The sequence below is a fragment of the Chiloscyllium plagiosum genome, unplaced genomic scaffold (assembly GCF_037043375.1).
Source record: "Chiloscyllium plagiosum isolate Xiang-an unplaced genomic scaffold, Cpla_swu_hap1 HiC_scaffold_27, whole genome shotgun sequence".
Lineage (NCBI taxonomy): Eukaryota > Metazoa > Chordata > Chondrichthyes > Orectolobiformes > Hemiscylliidae > Chiloscyllium > Chiloscyllium plagiosum.
In genome coordinates this window covers 19,341,614-19,362,404 of record NW_028270165.1, presented here as the reverse complement: position 1 = coordinate 19,362,404, position 20,791 = coordinate 19,341,614, and the positions used below count along the sequence as shown (strand labels likewise).

Below are 20,791 nucleotides of genomic sequence, written 5' to 3'. Positions count from 1 at the left end.
AATAATGTATTTAGAAACATCAATAAAGTCTGAAAGCATATTCAATTGCTTAAAAACAGGCTGCAGACATCTTTCTGAAACTTGCAGTTAAGCCACAGTTGAGGGCAGGCTGTGAGGGAGGAATGACCTATTCCTAGTCTTGTGAAATTGGTACAGAATCTGTAGAAATAGAGTCATAGAATTGCAGAGCACAGAAACAAAGCTTTTGGTCCACGTCGACCACATATCCTAAATTAATCTAGTGACCTGTTTGCCAGTATTTGGCTCATATCTCTCTCAACCCTTCCTATTCATATCGAGGTCTTTCCAGAACCCATCCAGAAGCCTTTTAAATGTTGTAAATGTACCAGCCTTGACACACGGCCTCTGGCAGCTCATTCCATACATGCTCTGCATGAAACTTTATCCCTTTTAAACCTTTCCCCTCTCACCCTAATCCGATGCCCCTCTAGTTTCGGACTTCCTCTACCCTGGGGAAAAGACATATAAAATTGAGCAGCCAGACAAAATTCAAAAACAATAAAATGTTGAGTCCCAGGAAAACAAAGTTGTGGCACCAGTCTTTTTTTACTCTCCTATTAACATTTGGAATGAAAATCTGTCGGCGATACCAACATCTCCACAGGACATACTACGCATGCTTCTCGGTGTCAGCAAGCACTGCGCATGTACGCCGGTGTCAGCAAAATACTGTGCATGTACGCCAGTGTCAGCAAAATACTGCGCATGCTCCTATCTGACAGCGGAAACAGCGCTCAACATTCTTTTGATGGACCAATAGAAAGCGCTGGAAGACCGGAAGGAGTGTGGTCTTCCTGCCATTGAGAGCGCACCTATTCTCTGAATGCGGATGTTGGACCATGAGCTTGTGAAGCTGTAGTTGCTGTTCCTGTCTGTCTGAATGAAGACTGAGCTTCACCTCAGACTGCAACTTTCCTCTGTCCAACATCTGTGAGTACAACACACTCTTTTCTCACCCCCTTTTTCCATTTTATTTTTTCATTCGGAGTTCAGTTCTTGACTTGCAGCAAAGTTGGTTAATTGTGTCTTAATTGTCAAACACATGGCAAATGCAGTAACACAGTGTGAAGTTATAGTTTTTCCTGTGAAATAAAAACAGAAAGGAGATGCATTGTTAAATGCATTGTTTATATTGGGATGTGGAACAAGTGAGAACTGCAGATGCTCGAGATCAGAGTCGAAAAATGTGGCGCTGGAAAAGTACAACAGATCAGGCAGCATCCGTGGTGCAGGACAGTCAATGTTTTGGGCAAAAACCATTCATCAGGAATGATGTGTGGATGTACAAAGGTGCCTCAGCTACGTTCTACTCAGGCTTTCTATCCCAGTCAATGCCAGTTGTCAGATAGGTGCAGCAGGCAATGAGCAAGGCAAGTGGTGTATAAGCAAGAGGAATTGAGTTCAGAAGTGGGAATGTCTTTCTGCAGTTAGGGGGTCATTGAATATATTCAAAGCTGAGTTTATCTGACTTTTAAATGTTAAAAGTAGTTATGGGGGAAGGCAAGAAAATTTTTTTAAAAATATTTTATTACAAACTTTTTCAAATCTTTTACAAAACATCTATAGACAAAAAAGAACAATACCAAAATATAGAAAGATAGAGGCAGTACAACAATGTCATATCAAGATACTATTAATAATGAACTAACGACTATTCTACCAGAACAACCGTACCTACTTCGCTTAAACTAAACTACAATCAAATTTTTAAAAAATTGAATTAAACTGAATTCAAATTAAATTACATCACATTATTTTATTCTATTTCACTCACTACACCTCCACTGAGGCTCCCATCCCTTTGAGCTCCAGTTATTGTACCCATAATCTTTTCCCCCAGCCTCCCTTCCCAGGGCCCCACTGGTGCCCAAACTGATTCCCGTGACATACCACGGCCCTAATCAATATTGCTGATAAGTCTGCATCCATATAATTTAGAAAGGGTTGCCATGTCTTGTAAAACCGCTCTGTTCTGTGGCGCACCATATTCATGTGGTAGTCTTGGGGGAGGTGCTCCATCACTAGCCGACGCCACCCCATAAGACCTGGGTTTTATTCCCCAATGTCTATTTCATTAAAATGTTCTTCCTTGCATAGTGGGTAAGAATGTTACACAGTCTCTTCCCATGTTTCCCAGGAGAGGGCAAATTTGCCAACCCCAGAAGAAGAAATGCCAGATCTACTTTAACTTCAATCCCGAGGATGTCCTTCGACTCCCTTACTATAGCACTCCAGTAAGTCTGGATCTTAAAAAAATGACCAATAGCAGTGTGAGAGAGAGAGCCTCTACTAATTTTACATTTGGGACACCCTGGTGATACTCCTCTCTTGAACTTAGCTAGCCTCTGGGGCACCATATGAGCCCTGTGTAAAATCTTCAATTTCATTGCCTTTGCTGTGTTACGTATTGAAATTTTCCTTACATTTTCCCATATTTCCTTCCATACTTCCAATGAAGTATCCTCTCTGAGCTCCTGATTCCACGTCCTACAGATTCCCTCCATGTCCCCTAAGGCACGTCCCTTTTGTAAATAATACAAAGTACTGACTGAAAGAACACCAGCACACTGGAGTACTCTTTCTCCACGTCTGACCTGGAAAGCTGAGCTGGGACCATTGTCTTTTTCTGTATATAATCCCTTATCTAAAAGTACCGGAATAGGTACAATCCATATTTCTGACTTAGCTGGCTAAATGACATCAAGACCTCCCCCTTGAATAAGTCTCCCAGACAGGAGATTCCCTTATTCTCCCATGACTTAAAGCTGGAGTCCATTGCCCCAGGTTTAAATCCTTGGGCTTCCATCAATGGGGTAAACAGTGAGGTCTTAAGCCAACTGCCCTCATCTTGCCTCATTATCCTCCAGGCTTTCACTGTATTTAAAATGATTGGACTCTTACACTGCTCGGTCATGGATTTCATCCTATCCATAAATAATTAGGGGACATCGCAACGGCGAGGCTTCAACATCAAGCCAAATTGACCTCGAATCACCCCCATGCCCAGCCACCCAGATATGGTAACAAAGTGCATATTTAATGTCTCTTCAAGTCTGGAAGGTTCACCCCACTCCCTCACCCTGCGAGAGCTGCATTTTGGTTAATTTAATTAGGGGGCGCCTGCGACACCAAATAAAAGAACCTAGCCAACCACTGAGCCTCAGTAATACTCATCTGGGTAGCAACAACGGGAGCATTCTCAAGGGGTACAACAGGCGAGGAAGAACATTCATCTTATTCGGAGCTATTCGGCCTAACCATGATAACGGTAATCCGTCCCACTGCTGCAAATCCTGCTTTATCCTCTCCAGTAATTGTACATAGTTAGCCTTATACAGGTGGTGGAAGGTAGGGGTAATAAAAATTCCCAAATACAAAAATCCTTTTGACAACCATCTAAACAGGAACTGCATTCCATCCTTCAGATCAGGCACCTCCACTAATCCCCCCACCGGCACGGCTTCCGATTTTGTAAAGTTGATCCTGCAGCCCGGAAAACAGCCAAATAAATTAATTGTTTGAATCAATCGAGAAACTGACTCCTCCAGATTGGCCAAGAACAAAAGGATGTCATCAGCATATTGGGTGATCTTATGCTCGCCCATTCCCACCTCTGGCCCCACTATTTCAGGATCCCTCCTGATTGCCTCAGCTAATGGCTCAATTGCCAAGATAAATAGCAGTGGTGAAAGAGGACACCCCTGTCTACTACCTCTCCCACTGTTAAAGTTATCTGACTTAGTGCCATTTGTGATGACTGCTGCCTTAGGATCATTATACAACACTACCACCCATCTAGCAAAGGATCCTCCCAGACTAAAATGCTTGTGGACCCCAAACAAGTATAGCCATTCTATCCGGTCAAATGCCTTTTCTGCGTCTCGGGAGACCACCGAACCCAGGATCAATCTTTGCGGCATACCTACACCATGTTCAGTACCCTCCTGATATTGTTGGAGGAGCTACGACCCTTAAAACCCATCTGATCATCTTTCATAATATAGGGCAACACCTTTTCCAACCTCAGGGCCAGCATCTTGGGTAGAATTTTTAAATCTACATTCAAAAGTGAAATGGGTCTGTATGAAGCACGTTCTTCAGGCTCTTTCCCCTTCTTTAAAATGAAGGCGATATTCGCCTCCCTAAGAGAGGGTGGAAGACAAACCTGTGTATCTGAATAGCTATACATCCCCAGAGGTGGCATTTATGAATTCCTTATAGAATTCACTTGGGAATCCATCTGACCCCGGTGTGTTGCCACTCTGGAGATGCTTTATTGTTTCCTGCACCTCCTGTATCGTCATAGATGCATTCAACAGGGAAACCTGTTCCGCCTTTATACTGGGGAGGGGCAGGTTCTCCAAATTCAAACAATCCCTTTTTTGCCACCTGTGTGTGCAATGAGTCGAGAGCAGCCCGGAGAGCTGCAGCTTGACCAGTGAAGGCCTAATATAATATACTTCCTCAGCATCTATTGTTGCTCCTCCCTCTGCTTCCTTCTAGTTGTTTAATACGAAATAACTAGGCCTCATAAATATGCCTTAGTGGCCTCCCACAGTATTGCCGGATTACTGGCCTTACCTGAGTTGATATCCCAGAAGACCCTGAACTTTCTTCTGATGTACTCAACGAATTTGCTATCCCTTAACAGGAATGGGTCCGTGCACCAGTGCCGTGCATCCATTCCACCACCCTTGATTTTACCATCTAAATACATTGGCACGTGGTCTGAGACAGCTATATTCCCAATTTTACAAGCCAGTGTTATATCCAAAATATCTGATGACATAAAAAAACATGTCAACTCGCGTGTGGCACTTGTGTTGGTTGGAATAGAAAGTAAAGTCTCTTCCATTCAGGTGGAGGTGCCTCCACACATCCACTAACCCCAACTCCTCACACTGGGGCAGCACGGTGGCTCAGTGGTTAGCTCTGCTGCCTCACAGGACCAAGGTCCGATTCCGGCATTAGACGACTGTGTGTGGAGTTTGCACATTCTCCCCGTGTCTGCATGGGTTTCCTCTGGGTGCTTTGGTTTCCTCACACAGTCCAATGATGTACAGGTAAGGTGAATTGGCCATGCTAAATTGCCCATGGTGTTAGGTGCATTAGCCAGAGGGAAATGGGTCTGGGTGGATTACTCTTCGGAGGGTCAGTGTGGACTTGTTGAGCCAAACGGCCCATTTCCACACTGTAGGGAAACTAATCATGTCCACCAACTGCTTAGATTGTGCAGTCATACATGCCAGGCGCCTTGTTACCCTGTCTACCTCAGGATCTATGAGGCGATTAAAATCCCCTCCTATGATTGTGCTGTGCACCCCAAGACTCATTAATTTAGCAACAGCATCAATCAGAAATGTAAGAGGGTGCATGTGGTGGGGTGGGGGAGGATACACATTCAGGACGCCATGTAGTTGAGCTTTAAGAATGATGAACTGTCCAAGTTCATCCTTAATTTGCTCAATTACCTGGAAAGGGAGGTTCCTTCTTATCAGTATAGCCACTCCTCTACTTTTAGAGCTAAAGGAGAAGAATACCCTATCATAACTCCCTCACCACCCCACCCCACCTTACCCATAGCTAACATCCTGGATCCTTCCAGCTGAGGCCGTGCCCTAGCCCCAGGCAATTCACAGATGAAAAAAAACGTTATTTACATTCTGAGAGTTAAAAATGGATGCCCATTCCCCTCTCTCCCGCCCCCCCCCCCCCCCACACACACACACACCCCTTCTCCATACATCTTAACCAGAGGTGTCGCCACCCCCAAACCAAAACCAAAAGGACAGCAGTTAAAACAAAAGTCCCCACATAATGCACAACTGACCGATATACTAAATAATTCCGGTTTTACATCAAGGCAGTACAGAGAAGCCGATAACCACACAAAAAAAAAAATGGAGAGAGGAAAAGAAAAGAAGGGGCAGAAAGAACTGTACCATTGTCCATATCGATGGCCCTATCCCGACCTGAGTCCTTGAATTCAGAGAATTCACAAAGTCCTTCACCTTTTCTGCTGATTCAAAATGAGATACCGACCTCCCATGAGCGAAATGCAACATGGCCAGGGACCTCAAGGAATATTGAATATTCAGATCCCTTAATTTTCACTTAACTTCATTAAAAGCCCTTTCTCTTCTTAATTCTTGCTCCTGAGAAGTCCTGAAAAGATATTATTCTTGAGCCTTTGTGCATTAAAGCCTGTGGATCTCTTCCCAGTTTTCTTGCTGTTTCAATCACTAACTGTTTTTCTTTATAATGCAGGAGTCGCACAAGGACCATGTGGGGGCGTGGGTCTGGTCCTGACCTGCACATTGCAATTCGGTGGGACCGCTCCAAGCTCAACAGGCCCGACTCCAACTCCAGCCCCAAGAACGTCAGGAACCACTTCTCCAGGATTCCAACGAGGTCTTCGCCTTCCTCACGTTCCGGAAGACCCACGAGCTGTAAGCTTTTTCTCTTACTTTTGTTTTCCAGGTCGTCCACTTGCTCCTGAAGGACCCGAACCTGGTCTTCCAGCGTTTGGATCCTTCCTCCTGAGACCTCCACCACGGTCTCCGATGCCACGGTCCTCTCCTCCACTGCCTATTCTCTTTGGTCCAACATTTGAATTTCCTGCTCCATGCTTTTCCAGCGTGGCAGATAGTGGTTCCACCGCTGCTTCAATCTTTTCTCAGAGTTTGGCAAACTCCGAGAGTAACTGCTGCCCCATTAAATCCAAAGGGACTGCCCTGGGAGTTTGAGCAATGGCTCCATGCACCCCCGATGCAGTAGGGGAGTGCCCTACCTGCTGCACCAGTTTCAGCGCCTTTCCTTCATTTGCTTTCATTCTGGTCCTAAAGCTGTCAAACCACAATTATAGCAGCTCCAGATGTTCACTAAGTTTATATTAGTATTTTTTTCTCCTAAGGATGGCTAATGAGGGGTGGGGGGGGGTAAAGGTCCACATTGCCAGAGGATATGGCACAGAGCCCAACACAGCAGACCACTCAGACCACCGCCATCTTGGATCTCCAAGAAAATGGTTTTCAGACCAGTAGAGAACAGCTACAGGATCATATAGCACAGAAACAGACTCTTCAGTCCAACTAGTCTATGCTATGTTCTCAAATTAAACTGGTCCATCTGCCAGTGACTGGCCCATATCTCTCCGAACCTTTCCTATTCATGTACTTATCCAAATGTCTTCTAAACATTGTTACTGTTCCTGCATCCACACTTCCTCTGGACATTGATTCCACACACAAACCACTTTCTTAAAAAAAAAGTTCTCCTCATATCTTTTTAAAATCTTTCTCCTCTCCCCTTCAAAATTTGCTCCCTCATCTTGAAACCTCCACCCTAGGGAAAGGACATCTGCTGGTCACCTCATCTATACCCCTCATGATCTTATAATCCTCTCTATAAAGTCACCTCTCAACCTCCTACAGTCCAGTGAAAAACATCTCAACCTATCCACCCAGATGTAAGTATATTCATATCCAGTTATGATCTGTTCAGTGATGGCGCAAGCTCGAAAAGCCAAATGGTCTACCCCTGCTCATACTGTGTGAGACCATAAGACATGAGAACAGAAATTAGGCCATTCAACCCATCGAGTCTGCTCCGCCATTCAATCATGGCTGATAAATTTCTCAACCTCATTCTCCTGCTTTCTCCCCATTACCTTTGATTCCCTTGATACTCAAGAAGCTATCTATCTCAGTCTTAAATATACTCGGTGACCTGGCCTCCTGTGGCAATGAAATTTATAGATTCAGCACTCTCTGGCTGAAGACATTTCTTCTTATCTCCTTTCAGAAAAGTCTTCCCCTTACTCGAAGGCTGTGCCCTCTCTTACCAATGGAAACATCTTGTCAATGTCCACTCTGTCCTGGCTGTTCAGAATTCTGTCTGTTTCATTTAGATCCCCCCTGAGTGTGGGCCTGTTAATCAGCATGGACCACACCCTTCAGGATGAGGTGCAGAGGAATTAGGTTTAGCAAAATGAGAATGGGGGAGAGTCTGAGGGATGGGGATTTTCAGCTTTCTGGGAATGAGAGAGGAAAGAAAGTTTGATATAAATTAGAATTGATTACATAGGCTGATTGGCCAAGGAGTGGCAGATTGAGTTTAATTTAGATGAGTATGAGATTTTGCATTTTGGTAAGGCAAATCAGGGCAGGACTTATACACCTAATGCTAAGGTCCTGGGGAGTGTAGCAGAACAAAAAGCCCTTGGAGTGCAGGTTCATAGTTCCTTGAAAGTGGAGTCGCAAGTAGATCAGATAATGAAGGAGCTGTTTGATATGTTTTCCTCCATTGGTCAGTACATTGAGTTAGACCATGTTTTTGAATACCACACTCAGTTCTGATCTCCCTGCTGTAGGAAAGATGTTGTGATACTTGAAAGAGTTCAGAAAGGATTTAGAAGGCTGTTGCCAGAGTTGGAAGGTTTGAGCTCCAGGGAAAGGCTGAATAGACTTGGTCTATTTTCCCTGGAGTGGAGGCTGAGGGGTGACCTTATAGAAGTTCATAAGGGGCATGGATAGGATGCATAGCCAAGATCTTTTCCCCATGACATGGGAGTCCAAAAGTATAGGGCATAGTTTTGAGATGAGAGGGGTAACCTCCTCACAAAGATGGTGATGTCTCTGTGGAATGAGCCGCCAAAGGAAGCGGTGGAGGCTGGTACAATTATAACATATTAAAAGGCATCTGGATGGGTAGATGAATAGGAAGGGTTTTGAGGGATATGGGCCAAATGCTGGCAAATGGGACTGGATGCATTTAGGATATCTGGTCGGCACCAGCAAGTTGGGCCGAAGGGTCTGTTTCCGTGCTGTATGACTCTAATCGTCCTCAGTGAAAGTAGAAGTGTGGTTGTGAAGACTAGACTTTCAGAGCAGTTTTCAAAGATGTTTTGCCCTTCCTGGGAGCAGAAGTTACAACGAAATCTTTCAGTTGTGAGACAGTAACTGAGTGAGGGAGCACATCTGGAATTCTAGTGGAAAGTGGGAATTCATTGCACTGTGGGGAAAAGTGCTTTCAGGTTTACTGGCAGTAAGTACAGTGTGCTGAGTGGAGAACCTAGTGAAGGGTTAGGTGGGTTTTTGTTTTAAACTGCTCATTTCATTCAGCCTCCAACATTGTATTTCCAACGCTGTCCATCAGAAGGAGCGGTGAATCAGTAACTGGTATCGTTAGAAGCCTTACGGTTTTCAGTACAGCAGGTATTGCATTGTTTCATCAGCATTGTAAAAGTTACTAGCAGCAGCAGCAGCAGGTGTGGGCTGTATTCACTAGAAATGATTAAGCAGTTACAGAACACACATACAAGAGGGCAAGGTGGGACTTGTCTTTCGATTTGCAGAAAGTGGGAGGTTCTGTGAGCTGTCATCCGGAGTGCACACAATCATTGAAGCCCTACAGTGTGGAATCAGGCCATTCAGCCCATAAAGGCAACGCTGACCCCTCTGAAGAGCATGCCACACAGACCCATCCCCACCCCACCTATCCTGTCCTGTCGTTTCTGCTGGTGAATTAGACTAGGACTAGGGGACTGTTTTAAAAAATTCTCAAGGTCAAGGACCAGGCTCGCAGGAAAGTAGTCTGACACAGAACAAACAGCCAAGAGGCGAGTCTGCTAGAATATAAGTGTTTTATTCCCCGCAGCGTCGCCACAACCAGGTCTCGTACTTACAACGGGTCTGGTTTATACTCACTCTACGTGTTACCGGAACTGGGAGCCGTCAGTTCTCGTAGAGCGGTTGCCAACAACCCACGCTCGGCGGTTAAACGCAACCCCGGAGCAGACTCTACCGAACTGGAGACTTTTCCAGCTGATATACTCTTTTCCAGATATAAACATTCATGTGAACAGCAGAGCAAGGCTAAAAAACACATTCCATTCTGGTTACATACAGATAAGAAGATTCACACGGGAAGGTGTATAATAAGATTCACACGGGACTAAGCGACACCTTCCATTTTCGGTTAGATTCACACATGTATTGGGACACAATTTTAACCCTTTCACCACAGGGACATGGCCTCAAGATTAGGGAGAGTAGATTTAGGACAGAGATGAGGAAGAACTGCTTTTCCTGGAATGTGGTGAATCTATGGAATTCTCTACCCAAGGAAGCAGTAGCAGCAGCTTTATTAAGTATATTCAGGATACAGTTGGCTGGGTTATTGCATTGTAGGGAATTAAAGGGTAGTTGGGACAATGCAGATAGGAGGAGCTGAGATGATGATCTTAATGAATGGCAGAGCAGGCTGGATGGGCCAAATGGCCTACTCCTGCTCCTATTACTGTGAAACTATAACTGTGCATTTCCCTTGGCTAACCCACCTAACTTGCACATCCCTGGACACAATGGGCAATTTAGCATGGCCAATCCAAATCAAGGCCGGTGAGCAGTGTGGTGATGTGGAAAATGAACGTTGGAGAACGATAAAAAGGGACAAGGAGGATAAACGTACCAGCAATCAAAGCTGGATTCAAAAGATCACAAAAAATAAAAGTAAAAGCTGAATGTGTGCTGCATTGTTACAAAAGTGACTGAATTGGCTGCACACATTGAAGAGAATAATTATGATCTGAGACTCCTTACAGAGAGGTTTAATGGGAAGCTAGGTAAAGGTAGATGGTTGGCATTACTCATCAAAGCACTGATCACAGGGTAGCCTGGTGTCAGCTCGGATTTCAGGTCCTGATTTCTCTGTCCTCTGTTGATCTCGCTGTTCCCACAGAGTAAGGTGTCGTATGTCCTCAGCTCTGCTGGGTTTTTGCTGAAGCTTTGACCCCCTTTTCCACCTTCCAGAACAATAAAACATTCAGCCACTCAAGGCCCAACCCACATTGCCCCAGCCTGTCAACCATCCAGAGAGACTATCGTAGTGGGGAATAAACAAGAAAAATGAAACAAAATTAGAAATAAATAGGTGAGCATGTTTAATGTTTGCTCATTAGGAAGTAAGCCAGAAATCAGGGTCTCCCAGGATTCTTATGGTACCCAACTTGAGGAATTCTGTCTCCCTTCTATCTAACTATTAGTACCCAACTCTCATTTATAACAACATTTACAGAAATAAAGCATTTGTTATCAAAAAGGCATCGAGATAAACAGCATAGACATAGACATTTGCTTTCTCTCATGCACGCACACGTGCATATAAGTGTATAGGGTGAATTTGTATTTGTAGAATTATATTTATAGATACATAGAACATTACAGCGCAGTGCAGACCCTTCGGCCCTCAATGTTGCACCGACCTGTGGAACCAATCTGAAGCTCACCTAACCGACACTCTTCCATTCTCGTTCATATGTCTATCCAATGACAATTTAAATGCCCTTAAAGTTGGCGAGTCTACTACTATTGCAGGCAGTACGTTCCACACCTCGACTACTCTGAGTAAAGAAACTATCTCTGACCATCTGTCCTATATCTATCACCCCTCAATTTAAAGTTATATCCCCTCGTGCTAGCCATTGCCATTCAAGGAAAAAGGCATTCACTGTCCAACCTATCGAACTCTCCGATTATCCTATGTCTCAGTTAAGTCATCTTTCAACCTCCTTCTCCCTAACGAAAACAGCCGCAAGCCCCTCAGCCTTTCCTCCGAAGACCTTCCCTCCATACCAGGTAACATCCTAGTAAATCTCCTCTGAACCTTTCCCAAAGCTTCCACATCCTTTCTATAATGCGGTGACCAGAACTGTGCGCAATACTCCAAATGTGGCCGCACCAGAGTTTTGTACAGCTGCAGCATGATCTCATGGTTCTGAAACTCAATCCCTCTACCAACAAAAGCTAACACACCGTGTGCCTTCTTAACAGCCCTATCAACCTGGGTAACTTTCAAGGATCTACGTACTTGGACACCGAGATCTCTCTGCTCATCTACACTACCAAGAATCTTACCATTAGCCCAGTACTCTGCATTCCTGTTGCTCTTTCCAAAGTGAATCACCTCACACTTTTCCGCATTAAACTCCATTTTCCAGCTCTCAGCCCAGCCCTGCAGCTTATCTATGTCCCTCTGTAACTGACAACATCTTTAGTCAGTATCCACAACTCTACCGACTTTAGTGTCATCCGCGAATTTACAAACACACCTTCTATGCCCTCATCCAGGTCATTTATAAAATGAAGAAGAGCAGTGGACCCAAAACAGATCCTTGTGGTAACTCACTCATAACTGAACTCCAGGATGAATATTTTCCCATCAACCACCACCCTCTGTCTTCTTTCAGCAACCAATTTCTGATCCAAAAATTTGATTTTGTTCAAAAAATGCACAATCTGCTGGCAGTCAATGCAGGCAGTGCATGCATGTAATATTTTGTAAATTTCACTTTGGAAGCAGAACCTGTCAGATTCAAAATTGGGATACAGACTGACTGTGACCTCATACCTTTAATGCATTGTCTGAGCTGAGATGTCACCTTTTGTTACAAATCTTAAATTATCTCGACAAGGTGATTTGTAAGAAGTTCTGAGATTTACATATTAATGATACCTACAACCCATTCTAAAAGATTAAAGACTGATGGTTTGCCACGTCTATGTTGAGTTTCTCACTGGTGTTGGTGTCAATGTCTTGATCCCGTGTCTGGTTGTTTCTAAAGATGCTGTATTGCAGGTTTATCCTGAATTTATACAGTTTTCCTTTGCTTCCCAAAAACAGATCTGCTCACACTGAGCAGTATCCCAATGTCGTGAAAAATGTTAACTTTCAGGTAGAGAGTTATTCAAGAGATGTTTTTCCTTTTTTGGCCCTGTAAGATCCTGAATTAGCATCCTTCAGGAGAATTAGAGTGGAGTGAGAATGGATGGGGGGGAAGAGAGATTGGGATGGTGCTTTCAATTTTGTGGAATAACGAAAGAAAAGATTGTTTTGCAGAAAAAGAATTGCTTGTTCTGAATTTCTACCCTGGGCTGATGTTAAAGTGGAGATTTGAGACGGCCCAGGGAATCCCTTGTGGTCTCAGACCTGTAAAGCCTCTCTCTTGGTTCGTCCTGGAAATTGTATTGTTTCGAAGTCTGGAATAAAAACCTGTTATGGATAGTTTAGTATAATTTTAGTTATCCCCTTTATTCACTAATAGCATCACTGTGACAACATAACATTGATACCTATCAGCTAAACTAACTAGGTTCTAATAATCTAGGAGAGTAGGTTACCAGCTGTTCAAATGCCCAGCAGGCGACTCCAAAGTATTGATACAAAGTGGCTTCCTTTGTACAAAAGTTTGAAAAAGAAATTGCATGTTCTTAATTAGACAGATAACAGTGAAAGACAATAATTCATAAGGAAGAAAAGCTAATTGACAGATCTGTGAAGCTTGACTATTCACTCCTACAGGCCCTAAGCCATTCGTCAGGTGGGAAAAACAGCTGAGTTAGGCGCCTGCTAGTGAGATAAACTCCCCTCATAAAGAGGTACCTGTCTCAGCTAATTGGAGAGTTCACAAGATAACCTTGCACAGCTCACATGTCAGATACAGTTGTTTTATAAAACGGCTTCTTAGTAAGGAGGGCGAACGTTCAATCATAAAATGGCTTCCCGACACATTGTGCAAGAATCTCTTCAATATTCGACCTAGAATAATGTCTAAGCTAGGAGCAGACTCCTGCTTTTTAAGCACTAAATCATTCTGTACCTGAGGCTGAGATTTTACTGTAAGGTTGCATTTAAACTGATTCATTCGTCTTCGAATGAAACATGCCTTCTTTTCAAGTTTGTGATTGAAATTCAAATAAAACATAAGATCTGATTAGTTAGAATTGACAGTGGGGCAGTCTGTAAAAACAGCAAGTAAGTTAAAGCTTTATCAGTATTTCCTTTTACAGAGTTTGCATTTCATAACCAGAATTGGCTACTCAAAAGCATCAAAAAGTCACAAAATGCAATTAAATTCAATCCAAAGCAGCTAAGCACTAAGAGTTAATTTTCTACTGGATTCAACAGTCTCAGCACTAAAGTGGTGTCTCTCTCTAGTGTCCTTTTGAACTCTCAAGTCAGGATTTTGTAACAGCAAAGATTTATTTTCTCTGTGACTGCCCTGCTTGCAAGGGGTATAAGAATCCATTATAATTGACAGCAACTGACCGTTAATTACAAAGTTTTTGATAGTACCAAGTTTCGTTTCAGGGTCAGAATCAAACACGGTCATTAATTTCAAAAGGGAACGGCTGTGAATGTTATCACTTGGTGTCCTGTTCACGCAGATTCACCAATGCTAAGGCAAACATTCTTAATTGTCTTACAGCATCCTGTTATCACTTGGTCAGCCCAGGTGTCCCTATCTTTTGCATTCTTTAAGATCCCCCCTTTTCTGAGCCTTGCTGTCTGTCTATTTTCTAGTGTAATAAATGTGTTCCATAATTCAGCATTACATTGAGTCTAAATGTTTAAAGACAAGTTTTAAGCCGAGAGACCTTCTCAGTGACAATGATGACTTTTGTAATCTCTTTTTACAGAGTATTTGATCTGAAAACTGAAGTTTAAAAATCAACAGATGAAGGGCTTATGCCCAAAACGCCGACTCTCCTGCTGCTCAGATGCTGCCCGACCTGCTGTACTTTTCCGCACTTTTCGACTCTGACTCTCCAGCGTCTGCTGTCCTCAATTTCAAGTCAATGTCTGACAGTCGTTCAGTCCATTGGGACTGTAACGAGTTTTGACTAAGATTCTGTGAGAAGAAGCAAAGTTTTTTGGTCCCTGTTTCAGTAAGTTTTCAGCATCAGTGGGACTGAATGAGAGACCCTACTGTTACAGGGCACTGAGTGTGGAACCTAAAACAGTTATCCAGCCTGGAAAGTGGAATTCACGGGCGGGGAGGGACTGTACACGTGTTTGTGTGCTGTTGAAGCTTCAGCCATGGAGAAACCAGAGGAATCCCGCCCCGTGGAGAAACCTTGGAAGTGTGGCGACTGTGGGAAAGGCTTCCATGTGCCGTCTGTCCTGGAGGCTCATCAGCGCAGTCACACTGGGGTCAGGCCATTCTCCTGCCCTGAGTGCGGGAAGGGGTTCAGCAGTTCCTCCACCCTGCTGAGGCACAGACGGGTCCACACAGGGGAGAGACCCTTCAGCTGCCCGGAGTGCGGGAAGGCCTTCAGCAATTCCTCTGACCTACTGAAGCACCAGCGGGTCCACACCGGGGAGAGGCCATTCTCCTGCCCAGAGTGCGGGAAGGGGTTCAGCAGTTCCTCCGCCTTGCTGACCCACCGGCGGGTCCACACAGGGGAGAAGCCCTTCAGCTGCCCTAAGTGTGGGAAGGCCTTCACCCAGGCCTTTTCCCTGCTGAGGCACCAGAGTGTCCACACAGGGAAGAGGCCATTCACTTGCCCAGAGTGCGGGAAAGGGTTCAGCGATTCCTCCGCCCTGCTGACCCACCAGCGGGTCCACACAGGGGAGAGGCCTTTCAGCTGCCCTGAGTGTGGGAAAGCCTTCACCCATGCCTCCAACCTGCTGACCCACCGGTGGGTCCACACCAGGGAGAGGCCCTTCAGTTGCCCCGAGTGTGGGAAGGCCTTCAGCAATTTCTCCCACGTGCTGATCCACCGGCGGGTCCACACCGGGGAGAGGCCATTCGCTTGTCCTGAGTGCGGAAAGGCCTTCAGCAATTCCTCTGACTTACTGAAGCACCAGCGGGTTCACACCGGTGAGCGGCCCTTCAGCTGCCCTGAGTGCGGGAAGGCCTTCACCCAGTCCTGCAACTTGCAGAGGCACCAGCGGGGGCACCAGCGCTCCCAACAATCGGATTCTGCCGGTGAGGCTGCTGTGGGTCACCCCCAGGACTGAACCTCCTGCTGGGAGAGTTGGTGAGCTTGTTTTGTTTTCTGCTGGACTGCACCCACTCCCACGGTGGCTCAGTGGTGAGTAGCATTGCCTCACAGTGCCAGGGGCCCGGCATTGGGGCAACTATCTGTGTGGAGTTTGCACATTCTCCTCCTGTGCCTGCGTGGGTTTTCTCTGGGTGTTCCGGTTTCCTCCCACAGTCCAAAGGTGTGCAGGTAGGGTGGATTGGCGAAGCTAAATTGTCCCAGTGTTCAGGGATGTGTAGGTGTGGTGCATTAGTCAGGGGAAGTGTCGAGTAATAGGGTAGGGAAATGGGTCTGGGTGGGTTACTCTTCAGAGGGTCAGTTTGAACTTGTTGGGCTGAAAGACCTGTTTCCACACTGTAGGGATTCTGTGATTCTATGAACTTTGATCCATTGGGCGCTACTGCACGTTCCCACTGAAACAATCTGCACAAAGCTAAGCCTGCAAGACCATCAGAGCAGACGTTAGGCCATTCAGCCGATCAAGTCTGCTCTGCCATTCGTTAGAGACAAAAGCAAACTGCAGATGCTGGAATCCAAAGTAGGCAAGCAGGAGGCTGGGAGAACGCAGCAAGCCAGGCAACACCAGCAGTGAAGTCAGTGTTTCAGGTATTAACCCAAATCATTGACTTCTCCACCAGAAATGATTTACCAGGATGTTGCCGAGAGGTTGAATAGACTGGGCCTGTTTTCCCTGGAGTGTCAGAGGTTGAGGGGTGACCTTATATGGGTTTATAAAATCATGAGGGGTTTGGATAGGGCAAATAACAAGGTCATTTCCCTGGAGGTTGGGCAATCCAGAACCAGAGGGTTTATGGTGAGAGGGGAAAGATTTAAATGGGACCTAAAGGGCAACCTTTTCATACAGAGGGTGATGCATGTATGGAATAAGCTGCCAGAAGAAGTGGTGGAGGCTGGTACAATTACAGCTTTTAAATGGCATCTGGATGGGGACATGAATAGGAATGGTTGAGAGGGATATAGGCCAAGCGCTGGAAACCGACCCTTTGATCCAACTCATTCATGCTGACCAGATATCCTAAATTAATCTAGTCCCATTTGCCAGCACTTGGCTTGTATCCCTCTAAACTATTCCTGTTCATACACCCATCCAGGTGCCTTTTGATTAGATTCCCTACAGCGTGGAAACAGGCCCTTCGGCCCAACAAGTCCTCACCGACCCTCCGAAGAGTAACCCACCCTAACACTACAGGCAACTTAGCATGGACCTCAAGGGACAAGTTTTCACACTGAGGGTGGTGCATGTACAGAATGAGCTGCCAGAGGAAGTGGTGGAGGCTGGTACAATTACAAAAGCATCTGGATGGGTATATGAGCTAAATGCTGACAAATCGGAGTAGATTAAATTTTGGATGTCTGGTCAGCATGGACGAGTTGTAGCGAAGGGTCTGTTTCAGTGCTGTACATCTCTACGACTAGGCCTCTCGGGTTCACACACAAAGAATCTGTCAGTAACGTTGGTTTCAGAGTTCAGTTGAAGCAATGTGGTATCTTTTAGAGACTTCGAGTCAAAAGAGATGCACAGCAGGGAAACAGACCCTTCAGTCCAACTCGTCCATGCTGACTGCATATCCCAAATTAATCTCATCCCATTTGCCAGCACTTGTCCATATCCCTCTAAACTCTTCCTATTCATGTTCTTATCCAGATGCCTTTTAAATGTTGAAATTGTACCAGCTTCCACCACTTCCTCTGGCAGTTCATTCCATACATACACCACTCTCTCCGTGAAAAGGTCACCCCTCAGGTCCCTTTTAAATCTTTTCCCCCTCATCCTAAACCTCTAGTTTTGGATTCCCCACCCTGGGGAAAAGATTTTGACTATTTACCCTATCTGTGCCCCTCATAATTTGATAAATATCTACCAGGTCACTCCTCAGCCTCCAATGTTCCAGGGAAAATACCTGCAACTTATTCAATCTCTCCCTATAACTCAAACCCTCCAACCTCAGAACCATCCATTTAAATCTTTTCTGAACCTTTTCAAGTTTCACAACATCCTTCCTGGAGACACAATTTGCAGGTGTACAGTGTTATGGACCAGGCCAGATCCCCTCAAAACATTCTAGGAAGGTAGCCCAGACCCTAACTTTTTTTAGTTGTTTTAGGCAGAGGTATCTCAGGAGTGATGTAGCTGGTCAAACCACTTGGCTTCCAGGAAAACTATTTACACACCGCCGAATGAAACACAAGTAAAAGAAAACAGATTTTAGAATAGCAGCCATTCATAAACCCGACCGTCACGACCTCCCCGCAACTTAAGAAAGCAGCTGTTCAGATTTCCTGCAACATTCTCATAAACACACCCCTATGGCAAAAAGGAACGGTTAGTTCAAACACAGGTTCTTACAGGAGAGATGTTAGTGAGAGAGTCAGCCAGAAACATTTGTTGAATCAGGGAACCTTTCTTCCCCCAGTAGCTTCAGATAGACTGCTTGCTAAAACTCAAACCAAATCAGGGTTAACAAAAAGGAGAACCGCCCTTTCATTGTACAAGTGTTTTAGAAAAAAAACATCTCAAACCCTTTTCCCTGATTGTTGCCTTAGCCAGTATCTGTTAGCCATTAGCAAAGTCCCTAACCCCAGATGAATCAGAACCTCTGCCTTTTACAACCTCTCTTCAAAAAAAAACCAAGAACAACATCTTCTTCAAAGGAGCAGCATTGTCACAACAGAGCGCACCTGAACTGAAGCATTTGTATTGAAAGGCCATACAGTTAGCAGGCTAAGACAACAGTTTTTCAATTTAGCCAATCAATTTAAACCAGGTCCTTGGCTTCCAAAAACCTGTTAAATTTCAATCTGATAGGATTGTTCCTCTGTTTTCAAAGCAATCATAAAAAAGAAAGATATGTCATCAAGGGTACAAAAGAAGGGGACAGTTGGACAGAGGCCCAGAGCTAAACAAGGAACAAAGAAAGCTACAGCACCGGACCAGGTTCTTTGGCCCTCCAAGAATGCACCAATCCAGATGCTCTATCTAAACCTCTTGCCTATTTTCTAAGGATCTGTATCCCTCTGCTCCCTGCCCTTTCATGTATCTGTCTAGATACATCTTAAATGAGACTATCATGTCCGCCTCTACCACCTCCGGTGGCAATGCGCTCCAGGCACCCACCACCATCTGCATAAGGAACTTGCCATGCATTAAACTCCCTTAAACTTTTCCCCTCTCACCTTGAACTTGTGACCTCACTAGTAGTTGAGTCTCCCATTCTGGGAATAAAAGTTTCTTGTTCTTTCCTTAGATACACTATAGTATGAAAACAGGCTCTTCGGCCCTGCAAGTTCACACCAACCCTCTGAAGTGTAACCCACCCAGACACATTCTCCTACCCTTTATTTACCCCTGACCTGGCAATTTAGCATCACCAATTCTCTTGACCCACACATCTTTGGATTGTGGGAAGAAACTAAAGCACATGGAGGACAATCAGAGATGGGGAGAATATGCAAACTCCACACACTCGCCCAAGAGGGAATTAAACCCAGTGCCCTGGTGCTGTGAGGCAGACGTGCTAACCACTGAGCCACCATGCCACCCCATGGTTTGTAGATCTCATTCAGGTCTCCCCTCAATCCGCATCTTTCTAATGAAAATAATCCTAATCTACTCAAGCTCTCCTCATAGCAAGCGCCCTGTTTACCAGGCAGCATCCTGGTGAACCTCCTCTGCACCCTCTACCAAAAGGATGCGGATGCTTTGGAATGTGGCCAGAACTGTATGAAGTGTTCCAAATGTGGCCAAACCGAAGTCCTATACAACTGTAACATAACCTGCCAACCATTGTACTCAATCCCGGGGAAGGAAACCCTCCAACCTCAGAACCATCCATTTAAATCTTTTCTGAACCCTTTCAAGTTGCACTACATCCTTCCTGGAGACACAATTTGCAGGTGTACAGTGTTATGGACCAGGCCAGATCCCCTCAAAACATTCTAGGAATGTAGCCCAGACCCGAACCTTTTTTAGTTGTTTTCGGCAGAGGTATCTCAGGAGTCATGTAGCTGGTCAAATCACTTGGCTTCCAGGAAAACAATTTATTTACACACCGCCGAATGAAACCTTGATGACCACTCCATTGACCTGTGTTGCCACCTTCAGGGTACAATCGACTGAACGCCCAGATCTCTAACTCCCCCTCGCGAGAGCCAAGTGTCCTCAGTTCTATTGAGAGGGGGAAATTGGCCGTCAGTCATCTCTGTATTAGAAAATGCATCATTTAAAAAAAAACTGAGAAGGGCATTCCTGACAGAAGATTCAACAGAAGGCGGCACAGAGTATTCCAAGAGACACATAACCTGGCTGTAATCTGAGAGACTAAATTACATTTTTTGTTACGAGAGGGAATCATATTTATTGGATCATCATATCACGAGAATCTTGTTTCATTCCAGAACAGTCAGTAGTTAGAAGGGATTTATTTGGTTTGTTAACAGTTTAGTTTATCTGTTCACCATTACTGTTGGATAAATAAATGGATTTTTGTTGATTTTAAAGTGTCAGGGATTTATTTTTAAACATTAGAGCAGGTTACACCACTTTTCACATTAATTTTACAGATTATAGGGTCATGCGCTTCTCTTTGGGTGTTTCGGTTTGAGATCTCTGGTGGGGTGGGGGTTGGTGTCTAACAGTATTGACGTGATGTCATGTTGAATGCAGTGGAGTCAATATTAATCCCAGCCTCTTGCTCTGGTTGTGGGTGAATTGCCTTAATTTGGCCACTGACTCAGAAACGAACTGCTGAAACAATGATTCACACTTCATTGCACGTAGCAACTAAAACTAAAAACCCACAAGTAAGCAAGTTCAGTCTCACCATTGCCACCCTCCCCCCACCCGGCTATCACCTGATTGCTGGCAGAATTTAACCGAGTTTCCATCGACAGTGCCCATCTCTGGAAGGGTCAAGGGGTTTGACACA

General features: G+C 44.9%; 1 protein-coding gene across 1 annotated transcript; it reads left to right on the top strand.

Annotated features, from left to right (window-relative positions):
• Positions 1-895: 895 nt before the first annotated feature.
• On the top strand, positions 896-20,495 carry LOC148143345 (uncharacterized). The gene is made up of 3 exons (XM_087974109.1): positions 896-951; positions 6,289-6,470; positions 14,499-20,495. Exon 3 carries the CDS (start codon positions 14,899-14,901, stop codon positions 15,820-15,822), a length of 924 nt encoding a protein of 307 aa, XP_087830235.1. The 5' UTR covers positions 896-951; positions 6,289-6,470; positions 14,499-14,898; the 3' UTR covers positions 15,823-20,495.
• The last annotated feature ends 296 nt before the right edge of the window (positions 20,496-20,791 follow it).

Coding starts and splice junctions, on each gene's coding strand:
- LOC148143345 (XM_087974109.1), top strand. CDS start 14,899: ATGGAGAAACCAGAGGAATCCCGCCCCGTGGAGAAACCTTGGAAGTGT.